This window comes from Haliotis cracherodii, unplaced genomic scaffold (genome assembly GCF_022045235.1).
Source record: "Haliotis cracherodii isolate W230 unplaced genomic scaffold, xgHalCrac1.p SCAF_13, whole genome shotgun sequence".
In the NCBI taxonomy this organism is placed as follows: domain Eukaryota; kingdom Metazoa; phylum Mollusca; class Gastropoda; order Lepetellida; family Haliotidae; genus Haliotis; species Haliotis cracherodii.
In genome coordinates, this window is record NW_027266268.1 from 3,829,062 (window position 1) to 3,850,959 (window position 21,898).

Sequence of the window (21,898 nt, forward strand, 5' to 3'; positions counted from 1 at the left end):
ACCGAGAAGGTCGCTTTACTCCGATGCGATGCCGCTCTCAGGCCACCACCGAGAAGGTCGCTTCAGTGAACTTTCTAATAAGCCAATCAGCGTATGGGATTTAAATTTTCGGTACGAGAGAGCGAAACATTCAAACCAGCATATCTGATTTCTGTATCTCGAAAACGATCTAAATTACAAATTCGGCAAGTAAAACGTATATACAATTATGGATATGTCGCACATCTGTTCCTGGAATCATCATTATTTGATAGTGATTCATAAACACATGCTCATAGGTCGGAATCGTACAATCGACACTGCTTTTGGCAGAGACTTCTTATGAATATGGAAAGGCTTTTGTCGCTTTTATTTCTAAGCGCTGAGCCTTCTACACCATCTTCAGCAACCCATGCTTACCGTAAAAGGCGACTATGCTTGTCGAAAGAGGCGACTAACGAGATCGCGTGGTCAGGCTCGCTGACTTGGTTGATGCATGCCCCTATGCGTGGATCGGGGTTCACTGGTGTGTCTGGTCCAGACTCGATTATTTACAAACTGCTGTCATATAGCTGGAATATTGATGAGTGCGGCGTAAACCAACAAACCAACCAAAACAACCTGTTGTCTATGTCTTTTTGTCAAGCCATAGCCGAAGGAAGACCTTCTTGCACCCGCGAGGTTAACATCAATTCATATTGATGCCATTTATATCTTTTTACAGACAAAAATCCTTTTAACCAATCTTACTGCCACCGTCCCCCCAATTACATTGTTAGCAATATAGATTCAAAGATAGACTGTATTCTAAGATATGTTAATGCACTGATAAGAAACAAACAAAGCAGTGTCGTGAATGTATTTAATCTGTCGTCTATAAGTGGCCAAATACAGAAACAGTCATCCGGAAGTTGCATACGTGGGTGCCATTTTCGTACCCCTTGCAGTCCCTTAAATCTGGACCCATGAAGATCCGGGGTAGAATAGGTCTTCAGCAACCCATGCTTGTCGTAAAAGGCAACTACGCTTGTCGTAAGAGATCGGGTGGTCAGGCTCGCTGAACCATGTCATCGATCCCAATTGCGTGGATCTATGCTCATGATATCAGTCACTGGATTGTCTGGTCCAGACTCGATTATTTACAGACCGCTGCCATATAGCTTGAATATTGCTGAGTGCGCTGTAACACAAAACCAACTAACCAACCTTCGGGGCCCGGTGAGCTGAAAGATGGGATGCTTTTGTCGTTGTTGATGCCAAGAGGTTTTTCCGTAGTCTAGATATAGGAACCGTTCCAGAACACAGACATCAGGTTTATATGTCAAAAGTCTTTATGAATGAGTTGTTCGGAATACAATTACTGGAAGACATTGTTCAGTTGCATTGCTGAATGTCTCGATTAGCAACTACGAGAAACCATTCCACCAGCTCCTTTCCGAGAATATTGACCAGGTCAGTATCTGCCTGGAGGGCAGCTAGTGCCTCGGGTAGAGTGGTTGGTAGAGTATTGGCTGATTTGGAGTTGGCAGCTGGCTCCTCTGTGTCTGGACATTGAGCAGGACAATCCAGGTTATTGAGGACTCCGTCTAAACCTGCAGCTATAGTCGCTGCAAGAGTCAGATACGGATTGCTGCTCCCACTTGGAATGCGGTTCTCAAAGTAGACGCCTTGTTTATCAGTATCTGCTTTAACTCGAAAAGACGAAAGGCGATTTTCCAAAGCCCAGTTTATTGTTCTTGGTCTCCTTGGGCGGTGCAATCGATCATAACAATTTACTGTAGGACACCAGAAAGCTGAGAGAGCTCTAGAGTGTTTTAGCAGTCCACCAAGCCAACATCTTCCAAAATCAGATATACCATCGGGTTTGCTGGAATCACTGAAAATATTTTCACCGCTTTCAACTGACAACACCGAATGATTGTAATGCATTCCGACTTCACCTGTCTTTTGTCTGGACAAAAAACTTACTTCATAATCTGTGTGCTTAGTTGCTACTTCACGAGCTCCACTTCGAAAGGTAAAAGCCCAGTCAGCAGCAGTGATGCCTTTGGATGCCTTTAAAACTCCCTCGAAGAGTCCAGCATCCCACTCTGTATGAAAGTTTTCAACGTCAACACCTGCATTATGCATGCCATTGTCTAAGGCGTAAAGAAATGCACTGTGTTTCGTGTGGTCCAAGTGATGCATTCGCCATCTTCCCGACGCAGGTAGGCCTTTATAATACAACATGTATTCCATCTCGAATCCTGACAAAATCGCATACCCATTGTTGGCCAATCGTTGGAGTTGTTGTTTAGCAGCATATCTTGGAAAACAGTTAACAGGAGTCTTGTCTTTCAACCAATACGCGTCACATATGACCTCAGCGACCTTGAACTGTTCCCCACCATCCCAGGAAATAGCTTTCATTGTGCTGAGATCGGGAATGATTACAAAGCCAAAATCCCTTTGCAGTGACGCAGGAACTCCTGAAAATATTTCAAGACAATAATGTCCTGTCTATGATAAGTTATATTTCAATGAGGCGATATTAGTATTCACTTGAGACAAATCACTGGTTATGTTCCTGTGTTTAACGCCACAGAATATTTCAGCTGTACACTAGGGTCCCCTGGATAATTGTCTGGACATTGTGGAACGCACAGAGGTACACATCACAAGAAGACCTTCAGCTGAAGCACTAACAATATACTGTAAGAAACAAGGACCTACACATGCAAAAGATGGGAAAAAATAATTCACTGCATCACTTCACACTAAAATGTCAATTCAGATAAGGTGCATTTAATTCTTATTAGATAAATTGTGATAATATGTATTGTAAAAAGTGTGTGATTTTAATTTGGTAAAATGATTATATAACTGTGATTGTTAGTGGCTGTACCTTCAATGGGGGTTGAAGTAACGTAAAGTAATTGTCCCCCTGACAGGGTACGTAAGTCCCACTTAATTCAAAGTATATTTCATTTTCCTGGATTTTAATCGTAGAATACTTGTTGTTTAGTAATGCTTTGGCTTACACTTACTTACAATCACCAGTGGCCAGAGGGATGGTGTAAATCCTGCTGGGGTACCATGCAGGAAGCAGATGTACCGTAAGTCCCCGTGGTCCATTGTGTGGTGGCCTAACTTTGGTTGCTGGTGATCTCTAGCCCATTTTGATAATGTATTGTTTAAAATAGCCACTTTTTTTATGGGAACATGCTAGTTTTAAATCTATATCTCTGTTAGTCCAGTGACTTTACTGCTCTTTTTCGACAGATTTTATATTCTATATTTATATTTTATTCCTTTACAACTTGAATTAGTCACGATGTGGCTGAAATACTGTCGATGTGATTATAAATTTTAAATCACTCATTATACCCCGCTAATAAACAACAATAACAACGTTTTATAAACCATGACAAGATTTTTTGTTTATTTGTTGTTTAACGCCTCAACCAGCCATATTCTACCTATTTAATTGAATCTGGACCAGGCATTCAGGGAATAATATCAAGAGCATCGATCCACAATTGGGATATGACTGACCAGACCAATGAACTTAACCTCCTGATTCATTCAATCACCTCTTAAAACCAGCATAGGTTGCCGGGGACCTACATTCTTACCCGGAATCACAAGACAGGTAGGCTTCTAAGATCATAACACATACCTACTCCTACAGTGACCCCAGTTCTACAGACGTGTTCGGCATGGCGGCGATGAAGAATTCTTCCTCTGGACTTTCCGGATACGTCACAGACAGTCAGTCGTAAATAGTCGTAGGGTACCGATATCTGAGACATGGTCCTGCAATAAACCATTCACTGCAATAAACAATTAACAATCATTTACATTGTTCGATTAACTCTAAAGAATTTATCTGAGATACATCGCCATTCGTTACCTTATATTTGAATCCTGGGTTTTGAACGCTCATCCCTGACGCTTGACAAAGTGATTTATGCTTCTTTATCATTGTCTTTAGAACAGCGTCTCCGGCAAATGGCATCATTTATTATCAACTGCCTCCTACGATTGTTGATAGAGCCTCTTGCATGAGAGAGGGAGGTCAGGGGTGTGATCAGCTGTCCGCGTCTTACCAAAAGACGTTAAAACATGGTACTTGTATTACTCTTCCTTGCAATAAGGGGTAAAACAAATATCAGTCAGCTCGGAGTCGGTATACTGTGTCTGAATATGTGAGGATATCCATGTTAAACTGCTGCATGGAGAGTGGACCAGTATTGTAAAACCGGCCTCAATCCTGGCCAGTACCCTATGTAAGTGAAACTTAATCAGACATCATTGTGAAATCGATCCGGGGTAGAATTGGTCTTCAGCAACCCATGCTTGCCGTAAAAGGCGACCAACGGGATCGGGTGGTCAGGCTCGCTGACTTGGTTGAACCTTGTCAACGATCCCAATTTGGGAGTAGTTTGAGCCTGATACTCAAAAGTCGGATATAGAATATGGGGAGTAGTTTGAGCCTGATACTCAAGAATCGGATATAGAATATGGGGAGTAGTTTGAGCCTGATACTCAAAAGTCGGATATAGAATATGGGGAGTAGTTTGAGCCTGATACTCAAGAATCGGATATAGAATATGGGGAGTAGTTTGAGCCTGATACTCAAAATCGGATATAGAATAGGGGAAGTAGTTTGAGCCGATTACTCAAGAATCGGATATAGAATATGGGGAGTGGTTTGAGCCTGATACTCAAGAATCGGATATAGAATATGGGGAGTGGTTTGAGCCTGACACTCAAGAATCGGATATAGAACATGGGGAAATAATTTGAACCTGATACTCAAGAATCGGATATAGAATAGGGGAAGTAGTTTGAACCTGATACTCAAAATCGGATGTAGAATATGGGAAAAATAGTTTGAGCCTGATACTCAAGAATCGGATATAGACTATGGGGAAATAGTTTAAACCTGATACTCAAGAATCGGATATAGAATAGGGGAAATAGTCTGAACCTGATACTCAAAATCGGATATAGAAAGGGGGAAATAGTTTGAACCTGATACTCAAGAATCGTAAATAGTTTGAACCTGATACTCAAGAATCGGATATAGAATAGGAGAAGTAGTTTGAGCCTGATGCTCAAGAATCGGATATAGACTATGGGGAAATAGTTTGAGCCTGATACTTAAGAATCGGATAGAGAATAGGGGAAGTAGTTTGAGCCTGATACTCAAGAATCGTATATAAAATAGGGGGAAATAGTCTGAACCTGATACTCAAAATCGGATATAGAAAGGGGGAAATAGTTTGAACCTGATACTCAAAATCGGAAATAGTTTGAACCTGATACTCAAGAATCGGATATAGAATGGGGGAAGTAGTTTGAGCCTGATACTCAAGAATCGGATATAGAATATGGGGAGTAGTTTGAACCTGATACTCAAAATCGGATATAGAAAGGGGGAAATAGTTTGAACCTGATACTCAAAATCGGAAATAGCTTGAACCTGATACTCAAAATCGGATGTAGAATATGGGGAGTAGTTTGAACCTGATACTCAAAATCGGATATAGAAAGGGGGAAATAGTTTGAACCTGATACTCAAAATCGGAAATAGTTTGAACCTGATACTCAAGAATCGGATATAGAATTGGGGAAGTAGTTTGAGCCTGATACTCAAGAATCGGATATAGAAAGGGGGAAATAGTTTGAACCTGATACTCAAGAATCGGAAATAGAATAGGGGAAGTAGTTTGAACCTGATACTCAAGAATCGGATATAGAAAGGGGGAAGTAGTTTGAACCTGATACTCAAGAATCGGATATAGAATAGGGGAAGTAGTTTGAACCTGATACTCAAGAATCGGATATAGAATAGGGGGAAATAGTCTGAACCTGATACTCAAAATCGGATATAGAAAGGGGGAAATAGTTTGAACCTGATACTCAAGAATCGGAAATAGTTTGAGCCTGATACTCAAGAATCGGATATAGAATGGGGGAAGTAGTTTGAGCCTGATACTCAAGAATCGGATATAGAATTGGGGAAGTAGTTTGAGCCTGATACTCAAAATCGGATATAGAAAGGGGGAAACAGTTTGAACCTGATACTCAAGAATCGGATATAGAATAGGGGAAGTAGTTTGAGCCTGATACTCAAAATCGGATATAGAATATGGGGAGTAGTTTGAACCTGATACTCAAGAATCGGATATAGAACAGGGGGAGTAGTTTCAGCCTGATACTCAAGAACCGGATATAGAATATGGGAAGTAGTTTGAGCCTGATAAAAGATCGGATGTAGAACAGGACGAGTAGTTTGAGCCTGATATTAAAGAATTTGATATAGAATAGGAGGAGTAGTTACTGAAGAATCGGATATAGGTCGGTTTGCGTAAGAGGCGACTAACGGGATCGGGTGGTCAGGCTCGCTGTCCCAATTGCGTGGATCGATTCGCATGTCAATCACTGGATTGTCTGGTCTAGACTCGATTATTTACAGTCCCCCGTCATATAGCTGGAATATTGCTGAGTGCGGCGTTAACCAACAAACAAACAAAAAATATGATGGCGGTCTATGTAATCGAGTCGGGACGGGAAATCCAGTGATCCATGAAATTGGGATCCGATGACATGCATAAACTCGGCGAGCCTGAGTCGGCGAGCCTGGCCACTTGATCCCGTTGGTCGCCTCTTACGACAAGTATGGGTTATGAAGACTATTCTAACCCACATCTTGACGTATCAGATTATGTAGTAAATAACCTACCTTCTTAGTTGATGCAGAAAGCTGGTGTGCAAAGGATCACGTGTGTCATTCAGTTGGTGAATCAAGGAATGAAAACGGCTGGTCCTTTTATATACGTGGATTAGAACAGGTGACCAAAAACAATTATAGCTGATTATTGTAAACATATTTTGATAAGAAAAGGAAAATTATGACAAATATTATGATGCACGCATTGATGACGATAATCAAAACTATTCATTCATGCTTCAAAAGCAAGTTGCACATATGTTACAACTTACCCATCTGTCACCTACCCAATGAACTGCAAATTTATCATCTTCGTGATCATTTGAGATATTCGGGTGTATTCACAATGACATTGAAGAATGCTTAATTCTGATATAGTCACTATAAGACTAAAATCAGGTATCAAATTATATTCGATACATCAAAATTAGCACTTTTTCACACAATAACCTTGCGTACGAGTGAGTGAGTGAGTATGGTTTTACGCCGCTTTTAGCAATATTCCAGCAGTATCACGAACGGGGACACCAGAAATGGGCTTCACACATTGTACCCATGTCGGGAATCGAACCCGGGTCTTCGGCGTGACGATCGAACGCTCTAACCACTAGGCTACCCGACCGCCCCCTTACGTACGAAAACAACACTATCCTATTGGTTGGTTGGTTGGTTTGTTGTTTAACGTCGCACTCAGCAATATTCTAGCTATATGACGGCGGTCTGTAAATTCGTTGGGGCGGAGGATAATAAAAATAATAATACTCATACCCCCGCCAATATGACATGTCCGGTTGTGTGCAATGCATTTTTGTAAATGGCCTAATTGCAGCAAACACGTCCCATTTTAATTCTGGAAACCCAAAAGTCCAGAAACTCTACGCTCTTTGCCCAGTCTCGGTTAAAGGTATTTACAAAATTAAACATGCCGTTTTCATGGGAACATACCAAGGAAGAAAAAATGAAAAAAAAATTGTTTAAAAACTCAATATTTAGACTATGTCGCCCATGGGCCTGCCCATGGGCGAAGTGTGGCCCATGGGCGAGAATATTTTCCTCTACTTAAAACTCATGTTTTTGTTTCGCAAATACATTTAATGTATTCATTCAAGTATCATGACACAAAATTTAACTCATTTTAACTTAATTCAACGATTTTATAGCGATATTGAAATATTTCGCCCATGGGCGAGAAAAAGGTTTGGCCCATGGGCGAGAATATGTTCCTTTACTTAAAACTCATGTTTTTGTTTCGCAAATACATTTAATGTATTCATTCAAGTATCATGACACAAAATTAAAATCATTTTAACTTAATTCAACGATTTTATAGCGATATTGAAATATTTCGCCCATGGGCGAGAAAAAGGTTTGGCCCATGGGCAGGCCCATGGGCGAGAATATGTTCCTTTACTTAAAACTCATGTTTTTGTTTCGCAAATACATTTAATGTATTCATTCAAGTATCATGACACAAAATTTAACTAATTTTTACTTAATTCAACTATTTTACGGCGTTATTAAAATATTTCGCCCATGTTTTCGTCAGTCCCTTTCAAGCATCAACTAACTGTTTGCAAAGTATATTGTATCATGTGAAATATACTTTATATTATATCATTACATTACTATTTAAAAAGGGCTTTTGGTTGGATGTTTCCTTTAGTTCTACAAATTTCACCTGTTTTACATATTGTAGCGATCTTTAATGAACCCGGCCTTACCTCTCAAAACGTTTTGACAGTTTATCATACGAATTCATGTGCGTGTACTCAAATTCATTGGAGTTATTTTCCACAACATTAAATTTTAGTTAGTTTCTATTTCATTTCCCATTTTATGTCCCGTTGATACATCACACTGGGCAATTACGTGACACTAGGTATGCAATATACAGGTACGCGTGCGCGTATTTTAATGAAAAAAACTATTCGTCTTTTATTGCATAAAGTTTGGCTGAACATCTTACATTCTAACGAAATCTCGAAATAATTATTTAATTACATGCGGTTTCGAACTGACCAGTAGGAATTATGTTTCAATGCGATTGAGGAAAACGTGAGTGAATATTGTGACACTAAAGCAACTTTTAACTGCATTGTCACTTTTGGTATGAAAATGGTAACAGTTCAGAAAAAACAACAGCCTTCTTATGAAAATTCTCATTAGTACGTTGTATCTAATTACAGTGTCGGCCTTATTTACAGGTGATTCTACAATACCTGCTCTCGGTCAATTACGATCTACCACACCACGCGTGAATAAACAGTTATGCAGGTGTTGCTGTGGGCAAATACCTAGCCTGAAAATGTTTATTTTTTTTAGGATACATGTTTTACAAATGTTCGTTGATATGTGGATATATTAAGCACAAAGACAAAAAAATGTTTATGAAAGATGAATTCGTGCCTTGATATATTCATCGAGATGTGTATCATCGTTTAATGGGGTCATTCAATAAACGTATGTTTGGAGGAGATATCAAAGGAGCCGCCCAATATACACAGTGTCGTCCGGTGATCTACCACCCCACCCTGTCCATTAGAGTTATGTAATCGGTACACAAATATATTTGATGCGGTGTCAGTGCGGAAGGAGTTTGAATTACGTCCGCCACTTGCCACAGAAATCCTCAAAGTATAGAAACAATAAACAAGGTCAATCCGTACTAATAACCTAGTGACGCACATAACAACGACTGTCAATAGGGAAAATGGTGAAAACAAATTGAAATAGATTTTAATAAAACATTATTGTACTAAATAACTCGCAAAAGCGGTGCCCAAAATTGTTTGACCGTGTTATGTGTGTTGTAAACTGACGAATAGCAAGTAATTGTCATGCTGTACGCATGGTTCCATATACAAATTCAGTTATACAACCGGTATGAAACTGAGAACTTAGATACCAAGTACAACCTGCATTCACACACGGAAGCAATATACTTGTGTGTATGCCCTCTCCTCTAAAAAATGTATCACTAAAGTATTTGCATCGTAATAAATATAGTAATGATAAAACTTGGTAATTTGGTAGGTCTCCGACAGATATGATTTTCAGTTTTTTTACACCTTTGATTGATACGGATTACGTACCTGTAGTCTAGTCACTGTATCTAATGTATCTGCTTGTTAGAAATTTCAAATGTCTTGTTATAGCACTGTTCCTAAAATACGGCCGTTTCTTTTATCGGGTATAAATAGTTGATTCGTCTTGTCACGCAGTCATTTTTACTTGATCGAATGATTTTGACAAAAAAATACGGCAGAGAGTTTTGTATTTTATTATATTTTTAGAAGATTTTAGAAGATGCTTACATCACTGTATCTCAGAACGTAAAACTGATAACATTCAAACATGTAATTAGTACACAGTTAATTGTTACATATAATTTCCTGCATATTCCTTTTTGAACAAAAAGCCTACATGTATACTGATATCGGTGTCCACTGTTAAACGGGTATTAGTGCAGTCAGCCATGGTAAATGGAGAGACAATAATAAGGTGATTAATTATAGTCTGTTGCAGAATATGCGGTATAAGTGTAGTCATTGATACATATACACATTACACATATACAGATGAAATACACGATATGATGCAGTGCAAGAACAAATTAAGATACGGTTTCTATTAAAAATATTTATACGATTTTGGATTTAATTAGCATGTTTAAATTTTCAGGCCAACATGGCTGAGATACAGCATCGGCATACTCAACTGGAGTTGTTTTCTGCCGGTCGTAAGTTCATTGTTTGACTGAGCACACTCGTGTCGGGGTTGCGATATTTTCTTCTCTTTGTTGGCAGCCTGCCACCGGTCTGAATTTTGAGAAAGGTCTCAGCATGGGACTGTTAATTACTTCTTAATGATGTCTACAAGCTTACAAACTTGTAGATGTTGGGTGCGGTTAGGACCAAACTTTTTCAACTCAGAGTGTTAGTGGTCCTGGAACCCATAGTGTCAAACAGGTTCTGCACAAAACGTCCATCAGATTCTACTGTTCAGCAACATTGTCACTGAATTTCAGAACTCTGGCATGATATAATAATCAAGGATTTCGAAGGTGAACGAGGGGAAAGGCAGACGCACGTGGATTTACCCTCAGGTTATTATTGTCTGGAGTTCACATTTTGGGGCATTTCATATACTAATTGAACGGAGTTCACCTGCACATGTCCACTTTAGTGATACAGACTGTAACCAAAAATGCAATGAGCCGTAGCTCTTAATCCCTTATAACAACGGTAACAACAACCAGGGTGAGGACACAGTAAGGTTAAACCGTGTCCAACAGACAATCTGAGGTGGCTATCTCCCATCAAGTCAGCTTTGTTTTTAAGCGCATAGTTATGTTTTTACATATTGAAATAAAAGGAATTTAAAAAATTATATTTAACAAACCTACACATTACCAAATACAAAACTTTATAACCCTTTCTAGACTTCGTTCCAATTAACCTGGATCATTCAACTCGCTCGCGAAGGTCGTAAGCGACTTTAAAGTGAATACGTCTACAGTGTACAAGTAACTTTTAACTGTATCATATATACTCATGATAAGCAATTATTTTCGTTCCTAATTCGAATGAGCACATTCTGAGGCTAAATCTGCAAAAGGACAGATAAAATATTTCTTTGTATAATGCAAACGATACAAACGTAGCGGCTGATAATAGAGACAATGATTTAATAATCTGCAATATATCAAGTGTTCATGTTCAATCTATTGTACATATTGAAGTGATTGTAAAGTTTCAAGGAGTACTAAAATGTTGTGGTATTATGAATGTATTTAGAATATGAATAGCGAAAAACAGTCACCATATCGAATGTACATGTATAACTTGTCTTCCAACACCACGCTTGTGCCGAGGCCCATGGTAATAAAACTAATCGGTCCCATAAAAGGAGCAAATAGTTTCGCAGATACTTCTTGCTATGGTTCACTCCCAATTGTCAGACGACCTAATCATCAGTCAGACCAGTCAAGTGTGATCAGCATACCTGCCTGGATTTGGCTCCTAATTACTGAACTGCCCAATACTGTCATACTGTGGGCAGAGTAAGCGGCCTCGTTGAGTGATACAGACTAACCAGATTATGATTGTGTTTGTAAGTTGCGTTTAATCTGTGTCGGGTTGCAGTTGTTTTATAAGTCAAGACTAGGGGTAGTTTTTTCAATGAAACCTTTTGAGTTTGTTTTGCATTCATTTCATTAAATACATTGTTAGGTAGAATAATAACACGTTATATGGATTAAACATCTCCCTAATCTGAGTATAATCTCACATGTACTCTAAGTACCGTACTATATTACTTTGCGGAGACACTGAGTATAATTTTTTAGTTGGCATTGTATGCTGTCTGAATGACTTTACACAAATCCCTGCATTCAATAGACCCGTGAAGATCTTCAACAAACCATTCTTGGTGTAAAAGGGCGACAGCGCTTGTCGTAAGAAGCGACTACCGGGATCGGATGGTCAGGCTCGCTGACTTGGTTGATGCATGTCATCGTATCCCAATTGCGTGGATCGATGCACATGATGTCAATCACTGGATTGTCTGGTCCAGACTCGATTATTTACAGACCGCCGTCATACAGCTGAAATATTGCTAAGTGTGGCGTTATACAACTAACAAACAAACAAAACACAAAAAGAGAAAGTGTATGAGTACTAAAACTTGCAATAGATATGCGTACCCTACGTACACACATGAGTCCCATTCGACAGTCTACAACACACGAATAACTGTCAAACAAGTTTGGGTACCCCTTCTGTTCAGGCAAGTTATTTAGTTCGATAATTTTGTATTAAAATCCTTTTCAATTTGTTTTCATCCTTTTTCCCTATTCCATGCATGTTTATGTTGCTACATCTTATTGCTCATGTTTCCAAGTATTGTAAAACACTTTAATGTTTCTCCTTCTTAATCTAACGTTATAACATTTCCGGTCATTGCCATCATCTAATACACAAGAGATGATACCAAGACATATTTTATTCGGTTTTATGGTCTATGCGGTCTTACAATTGATTTTATTAGTCATTAAATCTTATGTCTAGTAAATATTTTCACAAACAAACTGATATAAGGAATGTAACATCCAGTTGAGGACTGAATACGACGTACGTTAGTCTGGTAACGACATTTCTACAATTAATATTTTGAATAAGCCGTTAATACGCCAGTTGTGACAGGGATGATGGTATAGTAGATGTAGCAGACATATTGACAGCCGTTGTTACGCGAGTCACTAGGTTATTAGTACGGCATTGGCCTTGTTGATTGGTACTATACTTTCTGTGGCCACTGGCGGACGTAATTCAAACTCCTTCCACACTGACATTGCACCAACTATATTTGTGTACCGATTACATAACTCTTACTGACAGGGTAGGGTGGTAGTTCACGCGAAACGGACGACACTGTGTATATTGAGCGGCTCCTTTGATATCGCCTCACAACATACTTTTAATGAATGACCAATTAAACGATGATACACATCAGGATCGCGGAGAAAATACAAGCTTCGTTCGCGTTGAATATATATATCAAGGCACAAATTCATCTTTCATAAACTTTTTGTGTCTTGGTGCTTAATATATCCACATATCAACGAAAATATGTAATACATGTATCCACAAAAATATACATGTACAGGCTAGGTATTTGCCCACAGCAACACCTGCATAACTGTTTATTCACGCGTGGTGTGGCAGATTGTAATTGACCGACAACAAGTACTGTAGAATCACCTGTAAATAAGGCCGACACTGTAATTAGACACAACGTACTAATGAGAATATGAGAATTATCATAAGAAGGCTGTTACGTTTTTCTTAACTATTACCATTTTCATACCAAAAGTGACAATGCAGTTAAAAGTTGCTTTAGTGTCACAATATTCACTCACGTTTTCCTCAATCGCATTGAAACATAATTCCTACTGGTCAGTTCGAAACCGCATGTAATTAAATAATTATTTCGAGATTTCGTTAGAATGTAAGATATTCAGCCAAACGTTATGCAATAAAAGACGAATAGTTTTTTTCATTAAAATACGCGCACGTGTACCTGTATATTGCATACCTAGTGTCACGTAATTGCCCAGTGTGATGTATCAACGGGACATAAAATGGGAAATGAAATAGAAACTAACTAAAATTTAATGTTGTGGAAAATAACTCCAATGAATTTGAGTACACGCACATGAATTCGTATGATAAACTGTCAAAACGTTTTGAGAGGTAAGGCCGGGTTCATTAAAGATCGCTACAATATGTAAAGAGGTGAAATTTGTAGAACTAAAGGAAACATCCAACCAAAAGCCCTTTTTAAATAATAATGTAATGATATAATATAAAGTATATTTCACATGATACAATATACTTTGCAAACAGTGGGGTTGATGCTTGAAAGGGACTGACGAAAACATGGGCGAAATATTTTAATAACGCCGTAAAATAGTTGAATTAAGTTAAAATGAGTTTAATTTTGTGTCATGATACTTGAATGAATACATTAAATGTATTTGCGAAACAAAAACATGAGTTTTAAGTAAAGGAACATATTCTCGCCCATGGGCCTGCCCATGGGCCAAACCTTTTTCTCGCCCATGGGCGAAATATTTCAATATCGCTATAAAATCGTTGAATTAAGTTAAAATGAGTTTAATTTTGTGTCATGATACTTGAATGAATACATTAAATGTATTTGCGAAACAAAAACATGAGTTTTAAGTAGAGGAAAATATTCTCGCCCATGGGCCTGCCCATGGGCCTACCCATGGGCCACACTTCGCCCATGGGCAGGCCCATGGGCAGGCCCATGGGCGACATAGTCTAAATATTGAGTTTTTAAACAATTTTTTTTTCATTTTTTCTTCCTTGGTATGTTCCCATGAAAACGGCATGTTTAATTTTGTAAATACCTTTAACCGAGACTGGGCAAAGAGCGTAGAGTTTCTGGACTTTTGGGTTTCCAGATTTAAAATGGGACGTGTTAGCACTTAAAAAGTGATCATTGGTGTTGATTTGCCTTTTGCAGTTTATGATAGAATACGTAACTGTATTTGTAATGAGTTGTGTACGGTTTTCAGGATCTGTTCCGGAAACGAGGACTACCGCCATATTCAGTCTAAGTCAAAGTCGTTGCCAGGGAAACTCGAAAAATAATTCTAAAAAAATCCCAAACAAACAAAAGGCACCTCCAGACCCATTTATGTGCCAAGTTTGGTGAAGACATATTTTACGGTTTCCAAGATCTGCTCAAGGAACGCGCACTACCGCCATTTTGTATAAAATTGTTCATTCTTCAAATTGTACTATAGGCCTGCGGCCTCTTCTGTACGTGAAATAAAGATTGATTAAATACCGCCATTTTCAGTCTAAGTCAAAGTCGTGGCCAGGGAAACTCGGAAATTATATTTTTTTTAAATCTCAAACTATCAAAAGGCACCAGTTCACCACTAGACCTATCTATGTGCCAAGTTTGGTTAAGATATCTCTCATGGTTTTCGTGTTCTGTTCCGGAAACGAAGTGTGACGGACGGCGGGGGATAATAATTACCGTCTTCGCAATGCTTGTGGTTTTGACACAGAGGTGAATCCATGGTACGACCCAGAATATGTAAAGGGCGTCATGGAAAATGATAAATACAAAATTCTTTGGAAAAGCCCCAGTATACAGTCTCAGACGTATCCAGGCCAACAAACCTGATCTTGTCCATTTTGTTAAATCCAATGAAATAATTTATGTTCTTGACTTTTCTGTCCCTTTTGACACTGATGTGATTGACAAGATTCAGGAAAAACATAGCAAATATGCAGACCTCGCTTTCGAAATGTCGCGCTTCCATTCCATGTACGACTCCCCATTGATCTCGGTGCCTTAGGTTTGGTACCTCCAGTCTGTTGACTGACTTTGAGTGAGTGACAGTCTGGGAAATGCGGAACGCTGCAGTGTTGGGGAGTCTTCACATTCCCCGAAAGGTTCAGGATGGGTTCTACTAGGCAGCGTTTCCTACTGGAAGCCTCATTCGCTGTCTGGGCTGCATGAAGAGGGGGCAGGTTGGTTGGTTGGTTTGTTGTTTAACGCCGCACTCAGCAATATTCCAGCTATATGACGTCGGTCTTTAAATAATCGAGTCTGGACCAGACAATCCAGTAATTGATATCATGGGCATCAATCCACGCAATTGCGGAAAGTCAAGCAGACTTTTGGACAATCCACATGGTATTTATTCCACTTGTCTCAAATACTTTCGATGAATATAAAGAAAGTCCTTCCTTGATTATGCCTAATCTTTGAGACAGGGATTTGATGGTTCATTTGCTAGACCAAGTAATATATCTCTCTTTGTACGGATATTTTTTAGCTTTGGAATCCAGTAAAAAGGAGGAATGGGCATGTCTTCAGGTTTTAGAGTAAAGTCAAAAGTTGATTGATGGTTTTGGCAGATTTCGTCCTCAGTTTACATACTGGCCTCATATGCGGCATTATTTGATATAACCAATTGAAACGACATTGTTTGAATAAACATCATTTACTCACAACATTCATTCACACTCATCCAGTTCATCCAGTTCAAACTATAATAATTTTTTGTAGGCTGTCTTTATATTGTTGCAACAACAAAATGTGAATGTTTCATTTCATGACCGTATTTTTCATAACGTTCAGTCTTTAAAAGCTAGGGACACCCTTGACTAGATGATAATTGATATTGTTATGATGGGAATACAACTACGTTGCATATTAATTATAAATAAATGTTCAGTAACACATGTTCATTATTAGCAGTCAACTGAAAATATCAATTATGATTTTTGCTTGTCGTTGATAACATGTAATAGACATTCTAGACTTTAAAAACACTAATTTATCATGCATGCTGAACTAAGTTTGACAATGTTATCTCTTTTAATGTTTTAAAAACAAAAACAACATATGCTTAATAGCCGCGAGTGCGAGAATAGCTTACTATTGTTACAACAGACAATCTATATTGTTTGTTTGTTTGTTGTGTAAAGTCGCACTCAGCAATATTCCAGCTATATGACGGCGGTCTGTAAATAATCGAGTCTGGACCATTACAGCTATGTCTGAAAAGATTTTAAGAAACGGTCACTAGAAAATGGCTTTTCATTTTCTAAATCCAAGAACAATTGAATACATTCTTGTCAAAAATATGAGGGAATGAATATGTCATACTCTGGGGGAAACTTCGAAACTTAACTGAATATGTTTGATGATATTTGGATATCCATATATTTATCTCCTGTGTCCTAATGTCATTGATGTTCTTGACGTCACACGCTAGGTTATGTGACTTTCGGGAGGTGGATTGGTTGGTTGGATTGTTGTTTAACGCCGCACTCAGCAATATTCCAGCTATATGACGGCGGTCTGTAAATAATCGAGTTTGGACCAGACAATCCAGTGATTAATATCATGAGCATCGATCCACGCATTTGGGATCGATGACATGCATCAACCAAGTCAGCGAGCCTGACCACCATATATATATATATATATATATATATATATATATATATATATATATATATATATATACATACTGTTTCGGCTATTTCTGTTAATCCTACAACAATCTGTAACTATTTTTTTTTTATGACTCACATCCAGTTTTGGGAAATATATCCCCTGCAGCCCTCAGTCCTATTTGCCGTAAAAGGCGACTATGCTTGTGGTAAGAGGCGACTAACGGGATCGGGTGGTCAGGCTCGCTGACTTGGTTGATGCATGTCATCGATACCAAATGCGTGGATCGATGCTCATGATATTAATCACTGGATTGTAGAATATATGACCGGATATAGAATATGGGAAGTAGTTTGAGCCTGATAAAAGATCGGATGTAGAACAGGACGAGTAGTTTGAGCCTGATATTAAAGAATTTGATATAGAATAGGAGGAGTAGTTACTGAAGAATCGGATATAGGTTGGTTTGCGTAAGAGGCGACTAACGGGATCTGGTGGTCAGGCTCGCTGTCCCAATTGCGTGGATCGATGCTCATGATATCAATCACTGGATTGTCTGGTCCAGACTCGATTATGTACAGACCACCGTCATATAGCTGGAATATTGCTGAGTGCACTGTTAAACAACCATCCAACCAAATCCTACTCCAACTATAAATGCCTTTCAAGGATTAATCCCCCGTGGGGGCAGTTCTGAAGGTATCTCCAGTGTTGTTACTAATAAGGCATAAGCTGTGGACATGGTAATCAAACGGATGAGCAGAGGTGAGTAAGTGAGCGAGTGAGTTGAATTAGACGTCACGTGGGCAATATTTCAGCCATCTCGTGGCTGAAAAATATTATACATTAATTATATTCAAAAACCTGTCGACGATAGACAGTACAATAACTAGAATATCACAAAGTTGTATATACAACAATTAAGCGATAAAAAATCTACGATGAAAGCAGGCAGACTGGTCGTGTTGCCCGATAATTGAAATTGCGTAGTGCGTCAAACACAATGACCACCCCAAACACAATGCGTCAAACACCATGAACACCCCAAACACAATGCGTCAAAAATCATGAACACCCCAAACACCATGAACACCCCAAACACAATGCGTCAAACACCATGAACACCCCAAACACAATGCGTCAAACACCATGAACACCCCAAACACCATGAACACCCCAAACACTGCGTCAAACACCATGAACACCCCAAACACAATGCGTCAAACACCATGAACACCCCAAACATAATGGGGACAATCTAGTACAAAGCAAAGCAAACTGCCAGCTTACTGGATTCAGTACCTTCCACAAATGTCTTATTACGTCCAGTGATAACAATTGTCAGTGAAAGTACGTACTGCCTCTGGATACTTCCTTATTGTTCAAGGATATGACGTTAAGACGTTACTGATAAACATCATAATTTAATAAGCTTTCCGGTCTCATTGTACCGAAACTGCATTGTTAGGAAACTAAAGGATCTCAGGAGCATGACATACTCTGGTAAATTAGCTTCGTTGCTGGGTAAGTGCGACCTTCGACCGCAACTGATAGGAATTGACGGAAAACACCCGAGATTGTTCACCTCATACCTAGATGGACGTTGTCAATTTGTTGTGGTTTGCGATGAAAGGTCAGATAGAGCCGATCACAGTCGACGTGTCCCACGTTTTCTCCTAGGTGCAGTGATATTGATTTACACGAGTCCTCTGAAATACACCACATTGAAACATAACAACATGTATGTTTGTTCAAATCATTGTGCAGATCAAAAGCAGCCAGTGTATTATTCCGACTATAACATATCATTAAGCATATGTTTCTGAATCACTATCAAAGTGAGTGAGTTAAATTTCACGTAGAATAGGCATTATTTCAGCCATATAGCGATCACTATTTAAAAGTGATGACACCATGGACAGACGTTCGAAACCCATGGAGATCTTTAGCAACCTATTCTTGTATGAGGCGACTAATGGGATCGGGTGGTCAAATTCGGTGACTAGGTTGATTCATGTCCCGTTAGTCGCCTCTTAGGACAAGTATGGGTTGCTGATCATGAAGATCTTCACGGGTCAGATTGTGTACTAACATAAATAGCCCACCTTCAGGGTTGGTGCCGAAAGCTGGTGTACATAGGATCACATGGGTCGTCCAGTTGATGAACCATAACATTGAAACGGCTTGTCTTTAATACAAACCAAAACGAGTAGTGCTTATTATTGTAATTATATATGACTATTATTCATACATGCGAGAGAAAATTGTTCACAATAATTTGCTACCATATTACCATGAAAGCAAGTTTCACATCTGTTACTTACCCAGTGGTCTGCAAACTAGTCATCTAGGTGATACACATTTGAGGTTTTCGGGGGTTATGCAGTATTCAACAATGGCATTGAAGAATCAATGAGTCAGTGTGTTTGGCTTTACGCCGCTTTAAGCAATTTTGCAGCAATATCAAGGCGGGGGACACCAGAAATGCTTCACACATTTCACACATGGTTGGAATCGAACTCTGTTCTTCGGCGTGACGAGCGAACGCTTTAACCACTAGGCTACCCCATCGCCCGACATTGAAGAATGCTTAATTTTGAATCGGCACAATGAGATTAAATCAGGTATCTAATTCTATTCGATACAACAAAATTAACACTTTTTCACACAATAAACTTTCGTACGAAAACATCGTGAGTGATATTCCAGTGATATCACGGGGTCAGCTTAATGTGGGAGGAAGGTCCGCAGGTCTCAGACGTTTACCACTTTGGTGACAGCCACGAGCACGGGTATGGTGCTGACCAACCTAGAAACATAGTCGCCCCGTGAAGATCCGGAAAAAAGGTCTTCAGCAACCCATGCTTGCCGTAAAGGGCGACTAACGGGATCGGGTGGTCCGGCTCTCTCTGACTTGATTGATGCATGACATCGTATCCCAACTGCGTAGATCGATGCTCATGATGTAAATCACTGCTTTGTCTGGTCCAGACTCGATTATTTACAGACCGCCGTTTAAATAGCTGGAATATTATTGAGCGCAGCGTTTAACAAAAAGATCAACAAAGAAACATAATCGGGGCGAACTGGGATTCCAACCCAAACATAGGTTTCTGGCATGCCCTGGAGACGCAACTCTGCACAGCAAATTGCAGCGCCTTACACGACTGGGCCACTCGTGCCCCCTGCTCTCTTGGAACGCGCAATGTGCCAATACCAGCTTTCTAGAAACTTCAGGGAAAGGGGTCACAGATAAATAATATTACTTAAGTTCAAGTATGTTATGTAACACCACAGGGATACGATGACATGCACCAACCAAGTGTATTCTAACTGGAATTCCACAAACGGTAATGAAAAGCGAAATATTTGACAAACTTTATTGAACAATATCTGGTAATAAAACATATCAATGTTTGTTTTGTTGGTTTGTTATTTTCCTTTAATTTTCCAGTGAAAGCACTCGTGCAGCTTTCATTCCATCATAATTAAATTTTCGTTGTATTCATTGAAATTCCTGTATTCTGATTAGCTGAATTGGTCACGTGTTATTGCATTCATTTCCCAATGGGAATTCCCTCTCTGCTCACGTGTATCGTCATGCACAGGACATTTAGCGACTTTCATGTATATTCATTGTCTAAACAAACCTTTGAAACCGAAGGCCGAGAATGAATGAAACAGCAAACGTGCCGGCTCGCTCGCCTGTTTTTTTTCTGCTCGCCTCGGTTCAACTTTCATGTCTACGGGTTTCCTTTCTAACTAGCATTTTTCCAACTGTGTTTTACCGTAATCAGGGAAGTAATGTTTGAATCTGGCGGTAACTGACCATGTAATTTGAAACAGCCGACTTCTCCCGGACATATTTCTTTCCAGTTCGTTACAGTCTGACTGTTGCAGTTCTTTTCGCCTCTTGTCTTAACTGACAGGTCCAATGAACATTGTTTTGATCCTGCTCTCCGTTGATTGGCTACTGACAGTGTAGGCGTGTCAATTTATGTGCATAAATTAAACAATCACCTGATTCATGTCACGCCACAGTGTGTATTCCTACACCTGGAATGTTTATCAATCTCGTCATTTTTGTCTGTTTTGATATATACAACTGATTTTGGTTAAACTATTGTAGATAAAACATGTTTTATGCTGTCGAATTTAATTATAAGCATTGACTGTGTATTTTTTTCGGTTCATTGAGGTATGAATCGAAAAACCAAGGTGCCAACTTTTGTAAGAATCCGCTACGCGGATTCATACAGTTTGCACATTGGTTTTTCGATTCATACCTCAATGAACCGAAAAAGATACACAGTCAATCCTTAAATGGTTGCCGAATGTCAAAATACAATCAATAAAGTAATATCTATTTTCAGGATTTCCATATTTCTGTTCAGGTTTATGCAGAGTTCAATTTGTCATGACATTGTTTATGAGAGATAAGTTCATCATATGCTTATGTTTTTTTGATCAGAAGATGCATTATTTCTACATAATTATAAGACTTTCATCGCATCAATTCATTTTGTTGTCTTTCTTTTTCAACAAACAATCAAATCCCGGGTTCAAATAACGTGCGCATGTTACATACTCGAATAGGCCGTCTACAGTATTAGGTAAACGCTGATATCAGTTCAGTATAAACTGTGACAGGTGTTAATCAACAGGGTATGATAAGATTAGCGTGACCTACTC

General features: G+C 39.1%; 1 protein-coding gene across 1 annotated transcript; it reads right to left on the bottom strand.

Moving 5' to 3' along the window:
• Positions 1 to 1,353: 1,353 nt before the first annotated feature.
• LOC139458746 (lengsin-like) lies at positions 1,354 to 3,957 on the bottom strand. The gene is made up of 3 exons (XM_071240157.1): positions 3,872 to 3,957; positions 3,638 to 3,774; positions 1,354 to 2,447 (listed from the first exon to the last, which is right to left on the bottom strand). Exons 2-3 carry the CDS (start codon positions 3,768 to 3,770, stop codon positions 1,354 to 1,356), a joined length of 1,227 nt encoding a protein of 408 aa, XP_071096258.1. The 5' UTR covers positions 3,771 to 3,774; positions 3,872 to 3,957.
• Between the last annotated feature and the right edge of the window lie 17,941 nt (positions 3,958 to 21,898).

Bases quoted from the DNA above. Each gene is read 5' to 3' on its own strand.
- LOC139458746 (XM_071240157.1), bottom strand. From the start codon at position 3,770: ATGTCTCAGATATCGGTACCCTACGACTATTTACGACTGACTGTCTGT. The intron at 2,448-3,637 runs GTATGTGTTATG...AAATATTTTCAG, and splicing joins TGGGGTCACTGTAGGAGTAG to GAGTTCCTGCGTCACTGCAA.